The sequence below is a fragment of the Echinops telfairi genome, unplaced genomic scaffold (assembly GCF_000313985.2).
Source record: "Echinops telfairi isolate 266 unplaced genomic scaffold, ASM31398v2 ScPeMD7_7420;HRSCAF=8458, whole genome shotgun sequence".
Taxonomy (NCBI): domain Eukaryota; kingdom Metazoa; phylum Chordata; class Mammalia; order Afrosoricida; family Tenrecidae; genus Echinops; species Echinops telfairi.
The window spans coordinates 395,643-415,842 of record NW_022111320.1 but is presented as its reverse complement, the minus strand read 5'-3'; the positions used below and the strand labels follow the sequence as shown (position 1 = coordinate 415,842).

At 40.2% G+C, this 20,200-nt stretch overlaps 1 protein-coding gene across 2 annotated transcripts in view; it reads right to left on the bottom strand.

The window, feature by feature from the left end:
- Positions 1-547: 547 nt before the first annotated feature.
- The window catches only part of MME (membrane metalloendopeptidase), a 117,308-nt gene continuing 97,655 nt past the window's right edge, over positions 548-20,200 (bottom strand). For both annotated transcript variants that reach the window (XM_045297587.1, XM_004704133.2), the window contains exons 18-23: positions 16,979-17,098; positions 14,773-14,906; positions 14,569-14,634; positions 10,945-11,040; positions 10,525-10,601; positions 548-1,772 (exon numbers count right to left, since the gene is read on the bottom strand). In XM_045297587.1, the coding sequence (XP_045153522.1) occupies positions 1,673-1,772; positions 10,525-10,601; positions 10,945-11,040; positions 14,569-14,634; positions 14,773-14,906; positions 16,979-17,098 (593 nt within the window). In that variant the 3' untranslated portion in view covers positions 548-1,672. The remainder of the gene's footprint in view (positions 1,773-10,524; positions 10,602-10,944; positions 11,041-14,568; positions 14,635-14,772; positions 14,907-16,978; positions 17,099-20,200) is intronic.

Here is a 20,200-nt window from a genome sequence, read left to right as displayed (position 1 = left end):
AGGCAAAACGTACGTATGGCTTAGATAACCGTGGGAAGAACAGCCGCCCTTGCAGAGGGAATGAGTAGACAGAGAGCGGGAAGGGCTGTGAGGGGGCCAGGGTGGCTCTGGCTCGTGTGGGTGCTGAACAGGACGCTGTGCTCAGTTAGAGAGAGCTGAACTGTACACTTACGCTGTAGGAAATTTTTGTATATATGTTTATATTGCAGGAACTTGTTTTTGATAAAAAAAGGTAAACAGACACTTTTCAAGAAGCAAGAAACTTATTTTGAATAAAAATACCCTCATTTTGATGCTAAGTTTGGAAACAGTTAAATTGGGGGAGGTTCAGCTCTTTAGTAAGGAGTACACAAGCTAACCTGGCCCGTAGATCTGGCAAGGAAGGGCCCACAACCCTCCAGCGGGGAGCCCCCACCACAGACTAGGCACTCCCCTTCCAGAAGGCTATGTGAGCTCAAGTTCAGGAGCAGGTCCATCTGGAGGTGCCCAAGCCTCCCATTCTATTCAGAGATGCACTTCCCGAAGCTGCCACAAGACGCTTAGTGAGTAACCGGCTCGCAGTTTTCATTTATTATCAAAATATTTCAATCAGATGACAAACCTGAAAAGAGAGGGAGATGTGGAGCTACACGGATGCAGCTTTGCCCTTTCATCACAGCCGCCCTCGTGATAGATGGGATTTTAAAGCCCCACTTGTAAAGATATAAAGAATTATATATCTCTAGACAACTGTCCAATGGCATTTTTTTTAACCCCAAGGTTTGAGCTTAAAGCTTTTCATCAATATGATTTATAAGTTTAAAAAGACTCAAATCTTCATCTGTACATCACTTTACAGATCTTGGTTCATAATTATGTATCTTGTAGTCAAGAACTCTACCTGAAGTGTCAATCTTCAATGATTACCTATAATAACAGTTACTTAGTCATACAGGTACTTAGTAATTAAATATAAAAATTATTATTTATACATTACTACAAATCTCTTAAAAAGACCAAGTTTTGAGAGAAAATGAGGAATCAATTCTTAGAAAATCACGGGGAGGAAGGAATCTTCAGATCAGCTAAACCAGGTACAAGACAACTTGCTTAGACATTCATTTTTGTCCTAAGAATGTTTAAAACAAAATGATCTGAGAATGAGTAATAATCATTGGGGGGGAAAAGGTTTAAAAGTACTTAAGCCCCAAGGCCCCAATATGTTTAAGACTTCTTTGGAAGGGTTTGAAGGAGCATAAACCTTGCAAATGAAAAGGACACAGCATTTTCAGCTATTGTGTCTCCACATCTTCTTTCTTTGATCAGCAGTGCCAGCCTACATCAACAAGTAGGGACACGGTTTCTAAATGAGAACATCAAATTGGTCAACCACATGAAAAACAGGAATAAATGGTAATGCCGTCTTTAGAAATTAAGCATTATTTACACAGCGAACGTGATTGATTCAATAGACAATAGTCTGCCTCTGCTCCCCACACCCTTATCAAAATAGCCTATCTTGACTTTTATTATGATTCTAAAGTAGTTATCATCTCTGAGGTTCCGTCTCATTAACTCCCCCCAGGTCACTGCAGTGTTCTCCAGGGTCCATCTTCTGGCACACAGAGGGCACCTCATTCAGGGCTGGGCTGCTGGCAAGCCTAATCAAGGGCTGCATGGCTTCTCTTTGGGATCACCAAACCCGGCATTTGTTTTCTGGGTTCATATATGACTTCTTAGGGCACTGAAAGGCTTCTGAAAACTCTGGGGAGTTCTGCAAAGTCCCAATAATCCTTCAAAACAAACACAAAAGGCACCATCAGCGTTTGCAATTCATACCACTTCAGAGCCCCGTAGAATTTCTTTACGCAGACCAAGGGAACAGATAGGGAATTTACAGCCTAAAAACGAAAACTAAACTTAAATAGTTGACATGATTATGTTCTTTTTCATCTGATCGAATTTATAGAAGGTAAAGTAGCAAAGTGTGGGTGTTAAGAGCACAGGTTCTGGAGACAGACTACACGGTTTAAATAACGGTTCGCAGTTGTATTCCAGCTCTACGACATGGCTCAGTTTCCTTATCTGCAAAATGCATGCAATCATTGTAATACCAGATTTCCAGAGGGGTTATTGTGTTTCAAACCCACTGTTGCTACCTTTGGGTGCTGTGGAGTCAATTCCACTCATGGTAACCAGGTGGGCAGAACGGAACTGCTCCATCCAGTTTTCAAGAAAAGTGACCTTTCAGAAGCAGACAGTCGCTCCTGCCTCCTGTGAGTTGCTCCAAGTGGGTTCACCCTTGTAGCAAACAGTAGTTGAGTACTAACTGTTTGAGCCACTCAGGAACTCCACTGTATCCCCGCTTTACAAATAGACAATGTATATGTGAAGTGGCAGTTATGAAGAGTTTGGTCAGAGAATAATGTAGCACTAGATATCTTGAAAGGGACTCGCGCAATAACAAATATAGTAGGCTAGAAATAAGTAATTGTTGATTGGATATTGCAAGGAAGACAGTGCATTTTTTTCCTCAAATGAACTTTTTAAGAGATTTCAAACTAGATTCAGCTTGAATAACTGGAAAGGACTGGCAAAATATCAATTTCTTCTTATCTCTGACCTCAGTGGGCAAAAAACGACACTGTCCAACACGCTATCGGCAGCAAACAGCTCTGCCAGGGAGAGGCCGGTCAGCACAATGATCGCGCTTTCCTTTCTTCCCAGCGACTGTCCTTCCATGCCCACCTTGGGCTGAGAGGAAGAGGTCTGAGTAAGAAAGACCTAAGGCTGATTCCCTTTCTACTCTTGTTTGGTGCATCTGCGGCAGGTGGGCTGCAGTTGTGGGAAGATTAAGTAAGACAAAAGTCAGTTCTGATGTACTGAACTCTGAAAAATGGCACAAGTACTACTGTGTTTAAACCATTGGCATTCACATTGCCAGAGTGGTTTTTAAAACTTAAAATCAACCCCAAACCAAATTCACTGCCATCAAGTCAATACTGATTCATAGTGCCTCTCCTGTGGGTTTCCAAGACTGCCACTGTTTACGGGTAGGGAAAGCCTGTCTTTCTCCTGCAGAGCTACTGGCGGTATTGAATTGCTGACCATACAGATCACAGCCCAACCTAATAGCTACTCTGTCACCAGGGCTTTTTTTTTTAAATCAGATAATATAATTTAACTGAAAACTTTTCAAATTCTCAACTTTGGTCTCCAGTGCCCCCATTGGCTCTGGCCAACATTTCCAGTCCCCTCATGATGCATTTTTTACCCCAATCTAACTAGGCTGGAACTACACTGACTTATGCTCCATTCCTCAAAGCCCACTTCCGGGTTTTCTGCTCATGCTGACCGCTCTCCTTGTAAAATTACTCCCCGTTGGTTATGTAGCTAATGCCTTCTGAGCCTTCAAGCCTCCACCCAACACCACCTCCTCGGATGCCTTCTGTGACTGCTGCACAAATTAAATCTCCCACCTGGACCATCTCTATTAAAGCATTTGTCACCACGTATAATTCTGTGTGTTCTTTTATGGTCCGCCACACTGACTGGACTGCAATCTCTCTGCAGACAGAGTAAGGGCAATGTGTGAGTTGCTTTCTGTGGGTCCCGCAATGCCTAGCCTAGCAGGGTGCTTTGTACTCTGCAGGACTCTGCATGGTGAATGAGACCTGGTCCTCATGACTACATGCCAAAGAGAATTAGGGCATTACAAAGAACGGTATTATTTCGCATTTTGGTTGCTAGGTGGTACTGTAGACCAACTAGGAGAGAAATAAAGCATTTCTTTATCCCTGTATGTCATTCTCAAAAGTTGGACTCCCTAATGCATCACCTGTCCCCACAACTCATTTGCCAGCTACCCCCACACCACCCTTCCCTATCTTTCAGGGATGATGCCAACTTTTTTGTTTTTTGGGGATTCTTAGGTTATTAAAAGGAATCTTCTGTGTGTGCATGTGTGTGTTAGTCTCCTCAATAGAAGTAAGTTTGCCCTCCCCAAGACTGGCAAGTTGTCTGCATTACAAGAACTTTCCTTCCGTGTCTGGGCAGGACTCTGGGAAGATCGCTGATAGACTGGTTCCCGGGACACCTGCACGTGAAGAGCTGCAGTGGGAAAGGGAGCCCCTGACTGTAGAGGAAAGGGGATTGCTCACACTGCAAGTATCTGCACAATGACCAATGAATCCAGTGTTGGAAAAACTACTGAAATTACATTTCTCATCTCTTGGCTTGAAGAGTGTGAGCTTAGAGCTCCGATTAATTTCATGAAAAAACAATGTGTCAATTCTTCCATCCAAATGCTGAAGAACAAATTTGCTTCTATCATCATACATGTATGAATTATGAACCAGGGATTTACACCTGTCCTTCAGGGTCTAAACTGGGGAAGATTTTGCCTTCATTTAATCCACTAGCTGTCGGACAGTGGCCATGCTGGCTGACAGTTCCTGCTCCTGGAAGGGCAAGCTCCAGAAATGACAGGGGAGACATTGTAGAGCTACTGATGGACATCGTCGCAATTTTCTTTTTCAAATTTTTTTCAAATGGAAGCATTTTAGGTAGTTATATGGGGACAAGTATACATATATATAACCCCCTGACTTAATTCTGTATTAGTTCTCTTGGAAACATTAAACCAAGTGAAATAAAAGAAAAGGAGCAGCTGAAGTCTTTCTAAAGCAGTACTGAGAGTTCTCGCTGTCCGGATATTCCCCTCTGGCGCACCAGCTTTGCCATCACCTCTCCATCTAGGGGCTGCCTTAGATCATTTGATCCTAAACACCTAGTTCAAAAACACCGCGGGGTTTCGTATATCTTCCTAGGATTTAATTAGCATTTGGGTGTTTCTAACAACAAATCTTTGGATGGAGTATATTTGTGCTAAAGAATCTACTTTGAAAACATGTGAAGAGGCTTCAAAAAATGTGTGGAAAAATTCCATGATCTTTTAACTCTGTTTACCCACACACCATTTGGGAAATAAAATGAATACTTTCTTTAAGACAGGGATTGCATTTCATTGATATTGCATATAGTATTTACACTTACATGAATTTCATGCTATATGAAAACTGAAGTTCTTATGCTTGTGTGTTTAACAGCAAAAGGTAAAAAGGCTTTTATTTCATTGGCAAATCCCTTGTGCTCAAAATACGAGAGAGATATGGCATTTACCATCAGGTGACCAAGAATGGCCTTGATATCACACGATATTCCTGACTACGCTTGCCTGTAATTAGCTGTATTTTAAACTTACTAGATGAGAACTCTACAATCCTTAGGACATGAACACCCACTCCTTGCTTCTTTTAAATGGGATTGACTTGGTTAAAATGGTAGCTGTCCTTCATGAGTTAACTATCCAGTCTATAATTAATTAGTTTTCAGAATTCTCTACAAGAAAAGTTAAACTGTTTCCCATTTTCTGATCAGAGGGTAATACTGAGTAATCACAGCAGCTAAATGAGCATGCTGCAATTTGGACAGCAGTGGTATCATTTTATCTACTTAATTTGCTGCCAAAATTGTCAAAATCCTCACATTATATAAAAAATTTATATCTATGTAAATTTAAAAACTAATTTATAGGTTATAATGTAAATAATTTTACAACAAATTACTCTTCCCTACAGTGACTTTAGATGGCTAATAAAAAACTGGATTAAAAAACTCAATTCCTAGAATATTAATATAAAAGAGAGTATTATGATACTAAAGATGTTAGATGTTTATTTTAAAATGTGTACAGCTTTATTTAGGGATGGATAAAAGAATCATAGGTTAGATCTAACAACTGTTTTACAGATTAGTCTTTCCATCAAGTGTATTTTGAGTTTTGTTTTTAAAACTGCCTGTTTAAGCACAAGTTTATAAAATCTCCTTCTACTTCAGAAGCATTCTACATGAGCCACCAAGCACAATTTCTAAATAGTAATTCAGTATCTATTAATTTTTGAGGTTCTTTAATAAATATGTTTCACTTTGTAAAGTCAGGAAGCGGCCTGTTTCCAAAACTAAACGTAACCTCAACTTTTTCCTAAGGAAATCTCTTTACCTCCAGAGAAAATAATAATTTCCTTGACAAAAAGTTGGCATTCTATTTACCTGTTAGAAGAAAATACCACATACTTCTCTTCCTATGAATGAAAAATAATCACAAAGAGGCAGCTTTAGGGTCAGAACAAAAACAAGTTATAAATTTTATCACAAAGTTATAATCATATACTGTTTTCTTTTTAAAACAAAGGTAGAAATAGTCATCTACCTAACAACATATCACTGAGCCAGTGACCAGTTCCTGGCAAAATATAAGACATGACAAAAAGCCTCTGATAGTACCAATGGAGAAGGCAGCAAAATGTATAGCATTGCTACACAATTGATACTTCTTTTCTCTAAAAGTTACATACTATGTAATAACCCATTGCCTTCAAGTAGCTCCTGACTCATAGCAACCTTCTGCATATACTACAGAATGGGTATTGCACGTACACGAAAACTCTCCTGATTCTCACAATTGGACAGACGAAGAAACTGAGGTACCATGATCAAGTAACACCTTGCAAATGAGAAAGGTATGGTGGAATGCAAGCTCATTCCAAAGCTTGGATTCATTTTTACTCATGAGTTTAATGATTGGTTTTCTGGCCAGTCAGAATGGGGGAGCCACCAACTGCCGCTGAGAGGATTCTAATAATAGTCAGAGTAAAACTAGAAGTTTTAATAGAAGTCAGAGTAAAACTGCTTCCCCAAAGAATATCCACATCATTCTCCTGTGGAGCTGCTGAAGGGTTTGAACCACTGCCATTTTAGGTTAGAAGCCAACTGGCTAATGCACTGTGGCACCAAGACCCTAGGAACCAGAGAGGTGGGTGGTTAAAGGCAGGCACTGGGGGAACATGAAAGAGAATTAAGAAAGAAACGAGAAAAATCCCCATCAAGGGTCCAAATCAGGAGTCAGTAAAGCCCATCCTCTGTGGCTCTTTGGTGCAGGACTCGATACCTAGTTTTGAAAGGGTTCACTAAGTAAGTAGTGAAACTATAACTAGTGGTCAATGAGAATCTGTGTCATTGAGAACCAAGACTCGCACAGACAGGAGAGAAGACACCTTGTGGTAGTTATATAATTTAAGGATTAAGCATGTAGGGGTAGAGTCTAGCCTGTCAATCAGATCCTGAGGCTTCTGTGTGGGCATAGCCTTCCCCTAAGGATCTGGGACATTTCAGTATTTCCTCCTTGGAGGTGGGAGACTCTTGGCTCATACCCTGGGAGACATAGTAGTTGACAAGACACATGGACCCACCCTGATGCAGCCCTGGGTGCTGGAGAAGGCATGCAGAGACCCCTGCCAGCACTGAGATATTTCCAATGCCACTGGATCCAAAGACTTTCTACCCACTGGCCTGTGATCTTCTACATTTGGTGTCATTGCATGTGCTTCATGAGTCTGAAGAGGACTTAATAGATTGGTATCGGACATATGGGCTAATATCGGACTTATGAACTTGATCTGGATTGGGTTGAGATGTTTTCTCAATGTTCAATTGCTCTTGTATATAAATCTCTTTCTTATACACATAAGTATGTCCATGGATTTGTTTCTCTAGTCTACCCAGACCAACACATGCGTTAATATGGATGAAAGGGAACACTAAATAGAGAAGAAGGAAATTGGCCAAAAATGTTGGAAGTAGGGGGAGACACTGCTATACTGATGATCTACAAGGAGCCCTGTTGGCATAGTGGGTTATGTGTTGGGGCTGCTAAACTCAAGGTCAGCAGTTCAAAAGCACTAGTCACTCTGCGAGAGAAAGATGAAGATTTCTATTCCCATAAAAGATTTACAGTCATGGAAACACACAGGGGGCAGTTCTATCCTGCCCTATAGGGTTGCTATGAGTAAAAGTGAGTGAGTGAGTGAGTAAGTGAGGGATGGAGTAAAATGGGTAGATATACAGACAGACACACAGGAGCATATTCATGAATATACATAGGCTTGACAAAGAATAGATGTATAGGTGTGTTTTCTCTTGCTACAAATATGTCCATGAATGGGATGGGGCAAACAGGGGGCAAAGTTATGGGAACTTCTTAGACTTAACAAAACACCTTGAAAGGATGAATTACTGGGCCTGGTGGAGCAGGACCATCATCTCAGAAGGCACCAAGGAAGTCTATAGTCTATAGGATGTAGTTAGTTCTCTACATCCTAGTTTGGGGAGTATTGACTTGGCTCTAAGGTGCAACTACTGGCCTCTCCCTGTCTGGAGGAAAGACAAGTGGTGAAAACGGAACACAGATGAAACCATCCGTCTTATGGACCACTAGACTACTTGAACATCAGTCTCCAGGACCCAGCGACTAGAAGACCCAAACTACTCTGAAAGGAATCACATGAGAAGGTCCTGGACAGACTGGGAGGAATATGTGGAACAAAACCCAAATCATAAAAGAGATCCAACTTATTGGTCAGAAAGATTAGTGGAACGTCTAAGATTATGGTTCTTAGTCACCCTTCAGGTCTGGAGCAGAATTCACCCCATGGCTCAATTTTCAGCCAAACAATAGACAGTCTATAAGGGAATTCTAACACCAGTGAGGTACCCATACCTGAGAATCATTAATCATTTGAAAGCAAAAGAGGAGCATTTACCCAAGGACAAATTTCAAAAAGAGGAATGGAGACAGGAAATACAGAGAGGAAGTGGGATTGGGGTGTCACCTAGCATGGTTTGGTTCATGTGACTTGTATAAATTCATCAATACTGACAGACTCAGAATTAGATTCTCACAACCTAACTATTGGAGGTTTCAGTAAAGAAAAATGACAGCTTTTAAGTTAAAACTAAAAATTAGCTGGGTGAACCCTAATGAGAAGAGATCAGGGACTTTTGCCGGTCATTCCCTAGAAGAACTCCATTGGGTATTTTAGCAGAGCTAATGTCGCTCGGGTTGTACATGAAATAGGTCTCCAATAAGTATTTAACCAGTCAATACATCTCGAAAGGACTATTAAGGTAAACGCTGGATGGTGTGGAGATGGTGATGACAGCGAGGAGACTAAGGCAAGCTAAACAAATCCTTCTAGTATTTGACTGTGCTATTTATTGTAACATATTAAAATTTGTTTTCTCCCCTAAGACCAGATCATTCGAGTAGGATTCCATGTCTGGGAGAAAGACAGGGGTTTCTACTCAGCAAAAGTCTCGGGAACTCCCGGGGCAGTTCTACCTTGCCCCACTGGGTCTGTGTGAGTGGGCGTTGACTGGCCAGCACCGCGTGAGTGCTTCCATGTCAAGTTTAGTTCGAGTTTTGAAATTTAGCCCATTAGTTATTAGTTCTCTTTGTTCTCAGATTATATTTTTTAACTACCCTACAATATTTTTTGCTTTATTTCTGGCCTTTTTTCTTTTACCTGAGGAATATTCTTGGTTACTACATCATTGATTAAGAATTATAAGACTTGGGGAATATGTGGTACTAGGAATTCAGTTCTAAAGTGACTGTATGAAGATTTAGAATTTAAGATTCACATGTTGGTAAGAGTGATTATTATTCAACTGCTTATTCTCCAGCTTTTCCAACTTGAAAAGGACTTTATCATCTACCTATACTTTTTTTCTCTGTAAAATCATTTTATTGTGGGCCCTTTCAGCTCTTAAAACAACCCATATATCCATTGTGTCAAGCATATTTGTACATATGTTGCCATCATCATTTGCAAACATTTTCTTTGTACTTGACCCCTTGGTATCAGCTCCTCATTTTTTCCCTCCCTCCCCCATGAACCCTTGATAATTGATAAATTATTATTATTTTAATATCTTATACTGATCGCTGTCTCCCTTCATCTACATTTCTGTTATTTGTGCAGAATTTGGTGGGCAGGAGTGGTTATATATTGATTGTTATGATTGGTTCCCCCTCTTTTCCCCCACCTTCCCCTTCCCCTTCCCCTCATGGTATTGCTACTCCCATTATTATTCCTGAGGCTTTATCTGTTCTGGGCTCCGTGTGTAGAAAGCTCTTATCTGTACCAGTGTATATGCTCCAGTCTAGCCGGATTTCAATGGAACATTTTCCTTTAGGATTTTTGTGAGCTCCTTCTCTGCTTGAAGGTGCTCTCTCCTGCAGCTTTGGGGAACATTTTATCACATGTGGAACACTGTAGCAGCAAATTTTTCCATATTTTAATCAGAAATATTTCCTCGGGACAGCGACACATTGGTTCTTGGTTTAAACCATTCATAGCCTCGGACAGTACATCTTTGTGCTACTGTTTTGAGGTAACATCTTCATTGGAATCAACCAAGCGCCACACCTGGCTCCTACATATTCTGAGGCTGTGAAGAGTCATGGTAATCAGTTATTCTTACACAAAGAAGATTTACTACCCTGACATAATCTGTTGATCCTCTATTTGAATAAACACTTTTTTTTTCTCAAATACTATCCACTATTAGTTAGAAGGAACTAAATTTCAGATTTGGCAGCCCTGGAGTGAATACAGGAGCATTATGTGGTTCATACTCACACACCTAAAACTGCCTGGACTGTGCACATCGGTTTTAATAGAGTTCACAGCATACTCTGGTCGGTAGGTTCCACACCACACCTAGGGATCACAATAGATACAGCAAAATTATGATCAAGATTAATTTACGTGTTACTTGGTCAGGTTAGGGGGGAGGGGAACAAACTTCCCATTGCAAAGATGAAATTGAAATCCTGCAGTCTTTTACTGTGTACTCTTCAAATAGGGCTCGAGGGTAGACAATCAGGAGCACAGTTACTTATCACAATATGGTGTGACAGCCTGCAACACGCCATGAAAGTTGGTCAAGTCAAAGGCCATGTCACAACTGATTAAACTGAGAACATTTAGCATGACAAATCTAACTGTGAAAATAGAACTCAAATGTTTTTTTCTTTTCTATCAATCAAGAAAGACACAGTACCTGGGCAAAGTTCAAGAAGAACAATTGTTTGTGGTTTAGATCAAGTCCAGGAAGTAATTTTTCTTCACCATTCTTTTTTATGTGATTTTGATAAGCCTAGGCAGTTAATGAAATAGAAACAAGATGTTTACAATTTATAAACTTTATAACTTATAAAATTTAGAAATAGAGTGCAAGACCATTGAAACAAATATTTAATCTTTTATAGCTCAAAAATTCAAACTCCCTGCCATGAAGTTGATTCTGACTTGCAGCGACCGGATGGGGCAGGACAGCACAGCTGCTGTGAGCTTCTGAGGCTGTAAGTCTTTACGGGAATAGACAGCTTCCTCTTTCTCCCATGTGGCAGCTGACCTTGTGGTGAGCAGCCCAGCATGTGACTACTATGCCACCAGGGCTCCCTTATACCAGAATCCCCATCATCAGACATTTAGATTTGACCACCTACTGCTATTTCACAGATCGGAAAGAATTACTAGAATTTATTTCCAAATGGTCTGAAAAGAACCAGATTAACAGAGGACACGATTCAGGTACCTGTCACAAGATAAATGAATGTCTACTGAATGAATAGATAACATTACGTAAAGACGGACAAACTTCTTTAAATATTGTTCTATAAATAGATGGGGAAGTCCTGTCAGTCAGAGAACTATATTACCAGTGGAATTTGCTTAATTACTACCCTTAGCAAAATAGACTCACTATTTTCAAGGGATGCTTGGGTCATCCCTTAGAGGTCTAGTATCTAAGGGTTCTAAAGATAAGACTAGGGGGTGACTCTGACCCCTCCCAGATAAGACAAAAGCCATGGAACCTCAGTTACATTGGGAGGTAGGAATTTAGCTTACGGGAGTATCAGAAAACATTCTTGATTCTAAGGATTTATGCACATTATTTGAAAATGTAGTTCTCCTCTAGTAAACATATTGAAGAAAGGAATTGACAGTAAACTTTCTGAGATATATCATTTACAATTTAACAAAAAAAGAAAGGGATCAATTAGATGATAATAAGATTTCTTTCACGTCTTCCTATTGCCCATTAATATAAATTTAATAAAACCTCTGTTGTCAACTCACTGCCAACGAGTTGATCCTGACTCCTGGCAACCTCACAGAACAAGGGTCGACCTGCCCCGTGGGGGTTTCCAAGACTGTAACTCTTCATGCCACTCTTCCTTCCTTGGAGCAGCTGGTGGTTTCAAACTGCTGACCTTGTGGTTAATTCTGACACCTACTGACTCTATGTACAACAGAATAAAACACTGCCTGGTCCTCAGCCGTCTTCATTATAATCTCTATGTTTGAGCCCAATGTTGCAGCCCCCATGTCAGCCAATCTCTGAGACCCTTCCCAGTAAGTGAAAATGGTCTGGACCTATGGAAGCCTTCCGTCTGCTCCCCGATAGGGAGATGGCAATTTAACAATGGGTCAAGTTATGACAACTTAAGATTTCCGTGTAGTTTCGAAGCATTCTGAAGTTTTAACACCACAGTAAACTGCTTGTGTTCATTCTAAACTCGCTTTCGTTGAGGATCACCAAGGAAGCACCAACCAGACCTTGCCTGGCTCTTTCCAGCAATGCTCCCCAAGCTGGCTGCAGCTATTAGAAATGCCATGGGAGTACTGTGAGTGCCAAGGCCTTCTGGTTCAGCCAGGGTATAGTGACAGAGATTAAATGTATCCTCCTGTCTGAAACAATCAAATGCCAGAGAAAATAGATGAGCAACAGCAGTTTGCATGACACTGTCCATCAGGGAGAAGGGAGAATGATGCCTGAGAGATGCAAACAAGCAATATGAATCTTCTAATTGCCCCACTTGTCTTAAGAGGGTTCCAGGCCATGATGTAGGGAGGAGAGTTCAACTGGGACCCTGTGGGCTCCTTGAATATGATGAAGGGACTACACCAGATAGGTTGGAATGGGATGGAAAGGGTTAGGATAGTACAGGGCAGCATAGGATAGGGGGGGGGAGAGCAGAGGGTGTGAGTGTAAAGAACAAGAGGAAAGGAAGGAAGAAGAGAAATCTGCGCAGAAAGAGAACAATCCCTGAGACCATAGATGGTCTTTCGTGTTCAGGGGAGTCCTAATCTAGATATCCTTGTGAAGAAACTAGGAAAGGCTGGGGGGAAATACCCCAAAAGGTTACACATAGCAACGTATGCTGACCACACGAGACTTGATATAGTGCCCACTCCCATCAGCAAGAATGGGAAAAAAAAATCTCAAAATTCACCCAAAGGTTTTGTCCCAGCAGCTGAGGAATAAGCTACGCCTTGTTCCCATCCTCCAAATAAAGTCTTAAAAACATGGCTCAAAAGAGCCAAACCATGTCTCAGTAGAGAGCTATATGTCCCGGAAGAGAGTTAATATGAATATTTATTTACCCATGAATATTTATTTACCCATTCGAAACCAAACTCACTGCCGTGGAGTTGATTTCGACTCAGACTCACCACCTAACGGGGCAAAATGCACAATGTCCGGTGTCAGCGTTTAGGATGACCAAGCACATGTGGAGAAGCAGAATTATACCACCGCTCAGTGATTAGCCAAGACTCATTCTTTCAGAAACTTTAAAACCAGTTTAATTTCCTCAGCTTCACACTCTGATCAGCCTGGGAGGCTGGCCCAAAATGCAGGTTTCCACACTGGTCTGATGTTTCCCCTTTATTGACTGCACCACCAGTCTTCTCCTTTCTCCTCACCCAAACCTTATCTTAGTAGCCTTCCCACCCTTTTTGGGACAGTCCCTACATTTTCTTGTGCACACGGCACCCATTAGACCATGCCACCATGACATTGTTTTTTTGAGACCCTATTCCTGGATCTACCGCACCTGGAAGAGTATCAAAACTACAAACAAGTAAAAGGGAACAAAATAAAGCACTGACTTTGACTCAGGGCAGCCCCAGTGTGTCAGGAGGCACTCTGGTCCGTAGGGTTTTCAGTGGCTAATTTCTTTTAACGAGTAGATCATCAGGCCTTTCTTGGTGGCGGCTCTGGTGGACAGAAACCACCAAGCCTTTGATTCGCTGCTTTCATCACCTAGGAACTCTGCCAGTCACACAGCACACCCTTTAACCAGACTTTGTTGAATGCAAGAATGAATGGAGCCACTCCCATGCAAGAATGAATGGAGCCACTCCCATTGACTATGAGACAGAGCACAGCCACTTTGGTCCTTTACTGGATCATGGCAACTGAACTACGGTTTAATCCTCGTGCTCCTGTGCGCGCTGATTATTTCTCCAAAGAATGCTGTGAAGTTGAGAATCCCGTTCACTACATTACTCAATAATCCCCCAAACCATCCTTCTTAAGGGGCAAATTTAAATTTTTCAGTGATTATTTCTTCGGAAACAGATGACTCTTATGAGAAATTTAAATATTTCCTCATCTCTGTTGACATAACTTTCTGGGTTTCTTCAAGGCTGAGAAACAGATTCTTGGCCCATTCAAAATAACTCTATTAGTATATTTTCAATGCCCTCTCTCTTCATTTTCTGATCATCATTTGTCGCTTATAGCATATGCACCTTTTGTGAAATGCCTTAAATGAATGAATATAATAAATAAACATTCCAGTCACTAAAATGGGAAGAAAATGTTACTACTCACTCTGTATGCTTGTCCAATGCCTCCATTATCAGCAATATTTTCTCCTAATGTATTGATTCCATTGAGCTATTTTAAAAAGGGAGAGGGACTCTTAAGCATTTTAGAATTAATTGTTAAGGGAAAGTATCATAAAGAGAAAAGCATCAATGATTCACTTAAAATTTAACACATGGCAAACTTTCTGAGAGAAAGAGGGTGACATACGTGCTGTCCACCTGCCAGGTCCCAGGTAAAGTTCCCATACTGGTGAACCATGCACTTGGATTGCTCTTTAAAATTATCTGCAGATTGTTGACTCCACCAGTCAACAAGGTCTCCATCTTTATTAAAATTTCTACCTGAAAAAAATTTAATTGAAATGGTAACGTATTATAGCAAAAGCTACGATGATCTTAATTCAGAGTTCAAAGACTCAAATAGCATTGTGTAAGTCAACATTACATAGGACAGATAATGGGGTGGGGGTGGGGGGACAAAACTGATGTCTTTCCTCATCCTCAAATTTGATGCTGTCTGTTCTGCCAGAGTGCTGACAGACCTGTTATTTCACACACTCGACTCTTCATTTTCCATCGTGATGAGTATATATAGACCAACATTTGCCAACTCAAATGTCAACTCAAGTTGTGACATGTTCAATGCAGTGCTGTTGATTACACTCATCATGTTGTGCAACCATCACTCATATTCATTCCCAGACCCACTTGGCCCTGGCTGTCTCAGGGAGGCCACCAAACAAAATGCTCCCGGAAGTGTGCCCTGCTTCTGCTGCGTGGTTTTGCCCTGAGCCGCATCTGTTGACTTTGGTATTTGAAGGCTTTTAAGACGGTGACCAGGCTATTTTGGCATCCACTTGGTATTCCCATATCCTTCATGTGACATCAATGGCTCACAGATTCCTTCTACTTCAAAGTCTCCTTCTTCCCCGTCTCCTCCTGCTAATCCTAAACTTTATCCTTTGTGATCCCCAATAGTACTTACAGACACTTACATATGTTATGCATTTGGCACTTAGTTTTATCATTTTTGTATTTTTCAAAGAATCATTTTATATTTATTATATAGCACACTGTCATGAAGTCAATTACAACTCATATTGACCCCATAGGACAGCTTAGGGCAGCTACCGATCATGTGGTTGGCAACTTAATGTTTAACCCACTGCTCTTATACCAGGCAGTTTGTTGTTTTTTTTTATCTCTGGTACAGTGCATTATTTATAAAGGTTATCAGGTCACATGGCCTGCATTTATATTGTGGGGCTCCACTAACCTAGCTCTGTCACTTTGAACAAGTTCATTCAATGACTCTTTTTTTCTATTTGAAAAATGGGAACAGTAATAACACATGCATTTCAGATTATTATATAGTTGAATAGCACTAATACTATGTGTAGTGAGTCACTAGCACTCAGTAGACATTCCGTAAACATTGACTGTGATTTTTAATCGCTCACGTACAGGCATTATTTTCCTCTCAAGTGGGTAATCTCACTCATGACACAACACAGACCAGTGTTTCCCCTAGAATACCTAGCATCCTGCTTGGCACCAAACAAATATTGAAGTAATTTTATCTTCTTTCTATTTTCTTTTTACACGGGAACATATCTTTCCCATACCCCAACGGTCAGTATTTTAGATATGTCTCATGTCTTCACATCCATCTAAACTTCCACTGAAATTCTAAATTTGTTTTTCTATTTGGGACAACAGATAAACATTCAAATGCCTACTAGAGGCAGGGCCCTGAACTAAATTCTAGGGATGAGAACAATAAGAAAAGCAAATAAAACACAACAGAAAAACACAACCGAGCAAATCACTTGTTGACAAACAACTGAAAGAGTCTATAGGCACTTCAATTACACAGAAAATATTTTTTGAATTTACATCTAATTTTAAGACAGAAACTTTGTGCTCCAAGAGCTTGGAGAGATGAGACATATGCACACAAGAAATAAGTCTAGGCACTGCCAATATGGTGATAAACATCACAGTACTTTCTCAAGGTATTTGTTTTATTCTATCACACACCAAAGCTCCTATGACTTACCGTATACATGTGTATGTACTTGAGTCTAAGCAGAGTTTTTCAGCACATTTTTGATGCAGTTTTTGTGGTAACATTAGGTGCCTCGGCTGATATTCATGTTGGCTTATACTCGAGTATATATGGTACTACACTATTAAAATATATATACTTATGCATACACACACATATACCTATACAATATATACATGTGTGTGTTTTCATAAGCAACAACTTGAAAGGACTTTGAATCAGTGTGGTGGTATTACAGGAGACATAACACTGATGAGAGAATTTCTGGACTGATAAATCATAATAACTCTTCATCCTGTTAATTAGGCTCCATGTCAACCAAAGGGAAAGGTAAACCGTCCTTTACCACTGTCGTCGAAGCCATGGGTGATTTCATGTCCGATGACCATGCCGATGCCTCCAAAATTCAGCGAGTTCGGCTGCTGAGCACTGAAGAAGGGGGGCTGCAGGATGCCAGCTGGGAAGACTACAGAGAAAGAAGAGGGGCAAGGTGACTTGGGGCATCATCCCATGACGGCAGGCCTGTGGGTCGCTCCTTGCTTGCTAAACTCTTGTTCAGCTGGTCAGCTTCTCTTAGCAGAATATAAAAGTCTTCTGTGATAGAGATGAATGTGGGCCTTTCAACATTACTGGCACAAAGAGCTCATCCAAAAAGAGCACCATATCTTATGACTTATAACCCCAATTCCCATTATACACTCTTTTCAGATTGTTTTCTACTATAAGGAGTTAGGAAAGGGAATAATTAAAATCATCATTCAGAAGGGTCTTGTCCCATACAAATTTGGATGTGGGGAGAAATAGTTACTCAATAACACATGGATTAGCCTTTAATATTGTTGCGACCATTTTGTCCATCTAAATAGTTTCTTAAACAGAGTCAGCCAATCTAAGTTATCACTTGATCACATACCCTATTTTTATTTTCATCAATCTATCTACACTTAGAGTCTGTATACTTCTTTGTTTGCAGTTCATGACCCTTCCTTTTTCTGTCTTCCCCAAGTCACTCCAGTGCCTTCAATGTTAGCTCACTAAGAGCAAAAGTGTGTGTGTGCGTGTCCATTTATATTTTTGTTTGGGTTCATTTTTCCTCCAAGTTCATGACCCCTAGTCTCTGAAATTAAAACAATATCTGGAAATAATAGATATTGGGAAAATATACAAATGAATAAGTGATGAATGAATGAATGCTCAATTTGCAATGCTATCTCAAATATTTCTGTCATTAAAAAGCTTGTGAACTTCATATTCTACTTTGAGACATAAAATAACTTGACAACATTCTCCACTTAGATGCCTCACAGACTCACTGGATTAAAAATATCACGTTTCCTTCTAAGCCATCACCTTCTTGACTGAAGTATGGGTCCTGGTGCAATGGCAAGTATCCCCGTCATCCAAAGTGGGACCTGGGTGTTTCTTGGAATCCTCCTATCTTTGTGCACAATCTTTCGTCATCTGCTTACACAAATGCCAAGTACAACGCCTTCCTTCCCGTCAGAGCTCATGCTTGCTTGTTGCTCCCCTTTCATCCTCATTGCCGCTATTTTAACCCACAGTCTCATTCCTTGTCTCAAGAATTATTTACACTAATCTCCAAATTGCTTTTTCCACGTCGTATCTCATCCAACTCTAATCTATCCTAAACCTAGTTACCCTCTTATAATCTATCTCCCAGCTAGATGAACCTTCCTGGTCAGGATTTCCCCCTTCTGAAAACAAAGCAAACGCCCTTCAATAGCTTCTCATTGCTCAGTAAAAGCAAACGCTTCAGCCTGGCCTGTGATTGATGACCATGCTAACTTCTCCTCTCTTCCCAAGGCCTTTCTCTTCTACCCAGCCCCGTCATTCTCTGCGAATGGAGACTCCCGCCAAGCGACACTTACAACTTGCCTCTCTGTAGTCACATATACATGTGAGTGTGTTTTAGAGAGGAAATATACATTTCCGAAAGAAACATCACTGGATCTGGTTTCTGTTCTCTGGGAATATACTTCCCAATTTATTTTTACAAGATCATTGCTTTTGGACCAGGATGTGTACAGGTAGTTAATCACGGACTCTAAAAAGAAATTAAAATTCATGTTCATTCTTTAGTAATCTTTATCTTTTATGTTTTAGAACTCTAGTAGCCACCAACTGAAACATTACGTTCTGTCATCCAAAAATAAAACAAAGTTTTGTATCTAGATTTATTACATGCACAGCACTGAGTGTTTCTATCGGGATACAAAGAACATTTAAGAGAGAAGGTCCCTGATCTTATGAAACTTAATATCTGACTGGTGTTTCTCTGCCCTTCAGGTAGGGAGACTATGACAAGAGCTGCATGGGTTTGAGATCCATATTAGATGTTTGCAGGAGAGTTAAAAAATACTCTCTCTAGCTCTTCAAAATGAGCAATTCTGGAAATGTGGCCTAGCTTTCAAGTGACCCCAAGAAGAGTACTTTTGCCCTTAGAGAATTTTCATAAAAGTTACAGTTCACAAGTACCTCTCTGAGCTATCAACGGTGCCCAGAAATTATTTTTAGCTTAAAGTATAAAAATTAAGTGCAGCACTTTATTAACTTAAAGTGAACACTATCTCCCACACTATGTTCTTTGATTAAAATCCACCCATTATATAAAATGCTCTTATGAAACGTGCTATCAAGATGAAACATTAACTGTAAAGATCCTGCTGCTTTAATTATACCCTGATGTGCCATTCTTCAGGCAAGTGATACAACTTTTACAGCTCACATGAAACACTAGTCTTCCAGTTCAGCATCACAGACGATGATTTTCCCCTTTTACTCTGTCAGCTGAACCTCTGAGAGAAGTATCCTACTCAGCAGTCTGTTACTGGTAGGCTTCACAACCACTGTCTCCAACTACCCACTAGTTGTACAGGTTTATGTTCATGGCTATCAATGACTTAGTTAAGCAGGTCACTGGTCATTGAAACAGAAGATTGCGTCCTTCTGTGCTTTACTTATTTATATACAGCCACATCTTTAGAAACTATGCTTGAGCCTGTAATCAGGTAAAATCAAGTTTTATGGTGGAAATGGTAAAAAGTAAATTGAACATTCATATATAAATATGTATAGGTATATATATTAATATACATGCATATCTATTAATTGAGTCAGAAATATGTTCAGGGAGGTTCCTTCTAATTTGCAGCTCTGAAAATAATACTCTAAGAAATAAGTAAGACACTTGAGAAAGTTTAATTATCTTAAGGCGTTCACAGACCACCCATATACTAAATACTAAATAACCCATAGATTTCTTGAAATTGAAGCAGGTTGATTGTAGAAAAATCCCTTGTGTATTTTTAATGAAATAGGAGAATGTAGCAAGGATGAGACCTCACATCTGAACTGATTATTCCCTTGAATAATACTTTAAGGTTTAATGAGGTGCCTGAGTAGTCTCTGAAACTTATATGTGTTGGAGCATTCCCATGCAGCTTTCTTTTTTAAAATTAATTAATTTATTTCCTTTGGATTAGGTTTCTTGGGTTTTTAAAATCATTTTATTAGGGGCTCATACAACTCTTATCACAATCCATACATA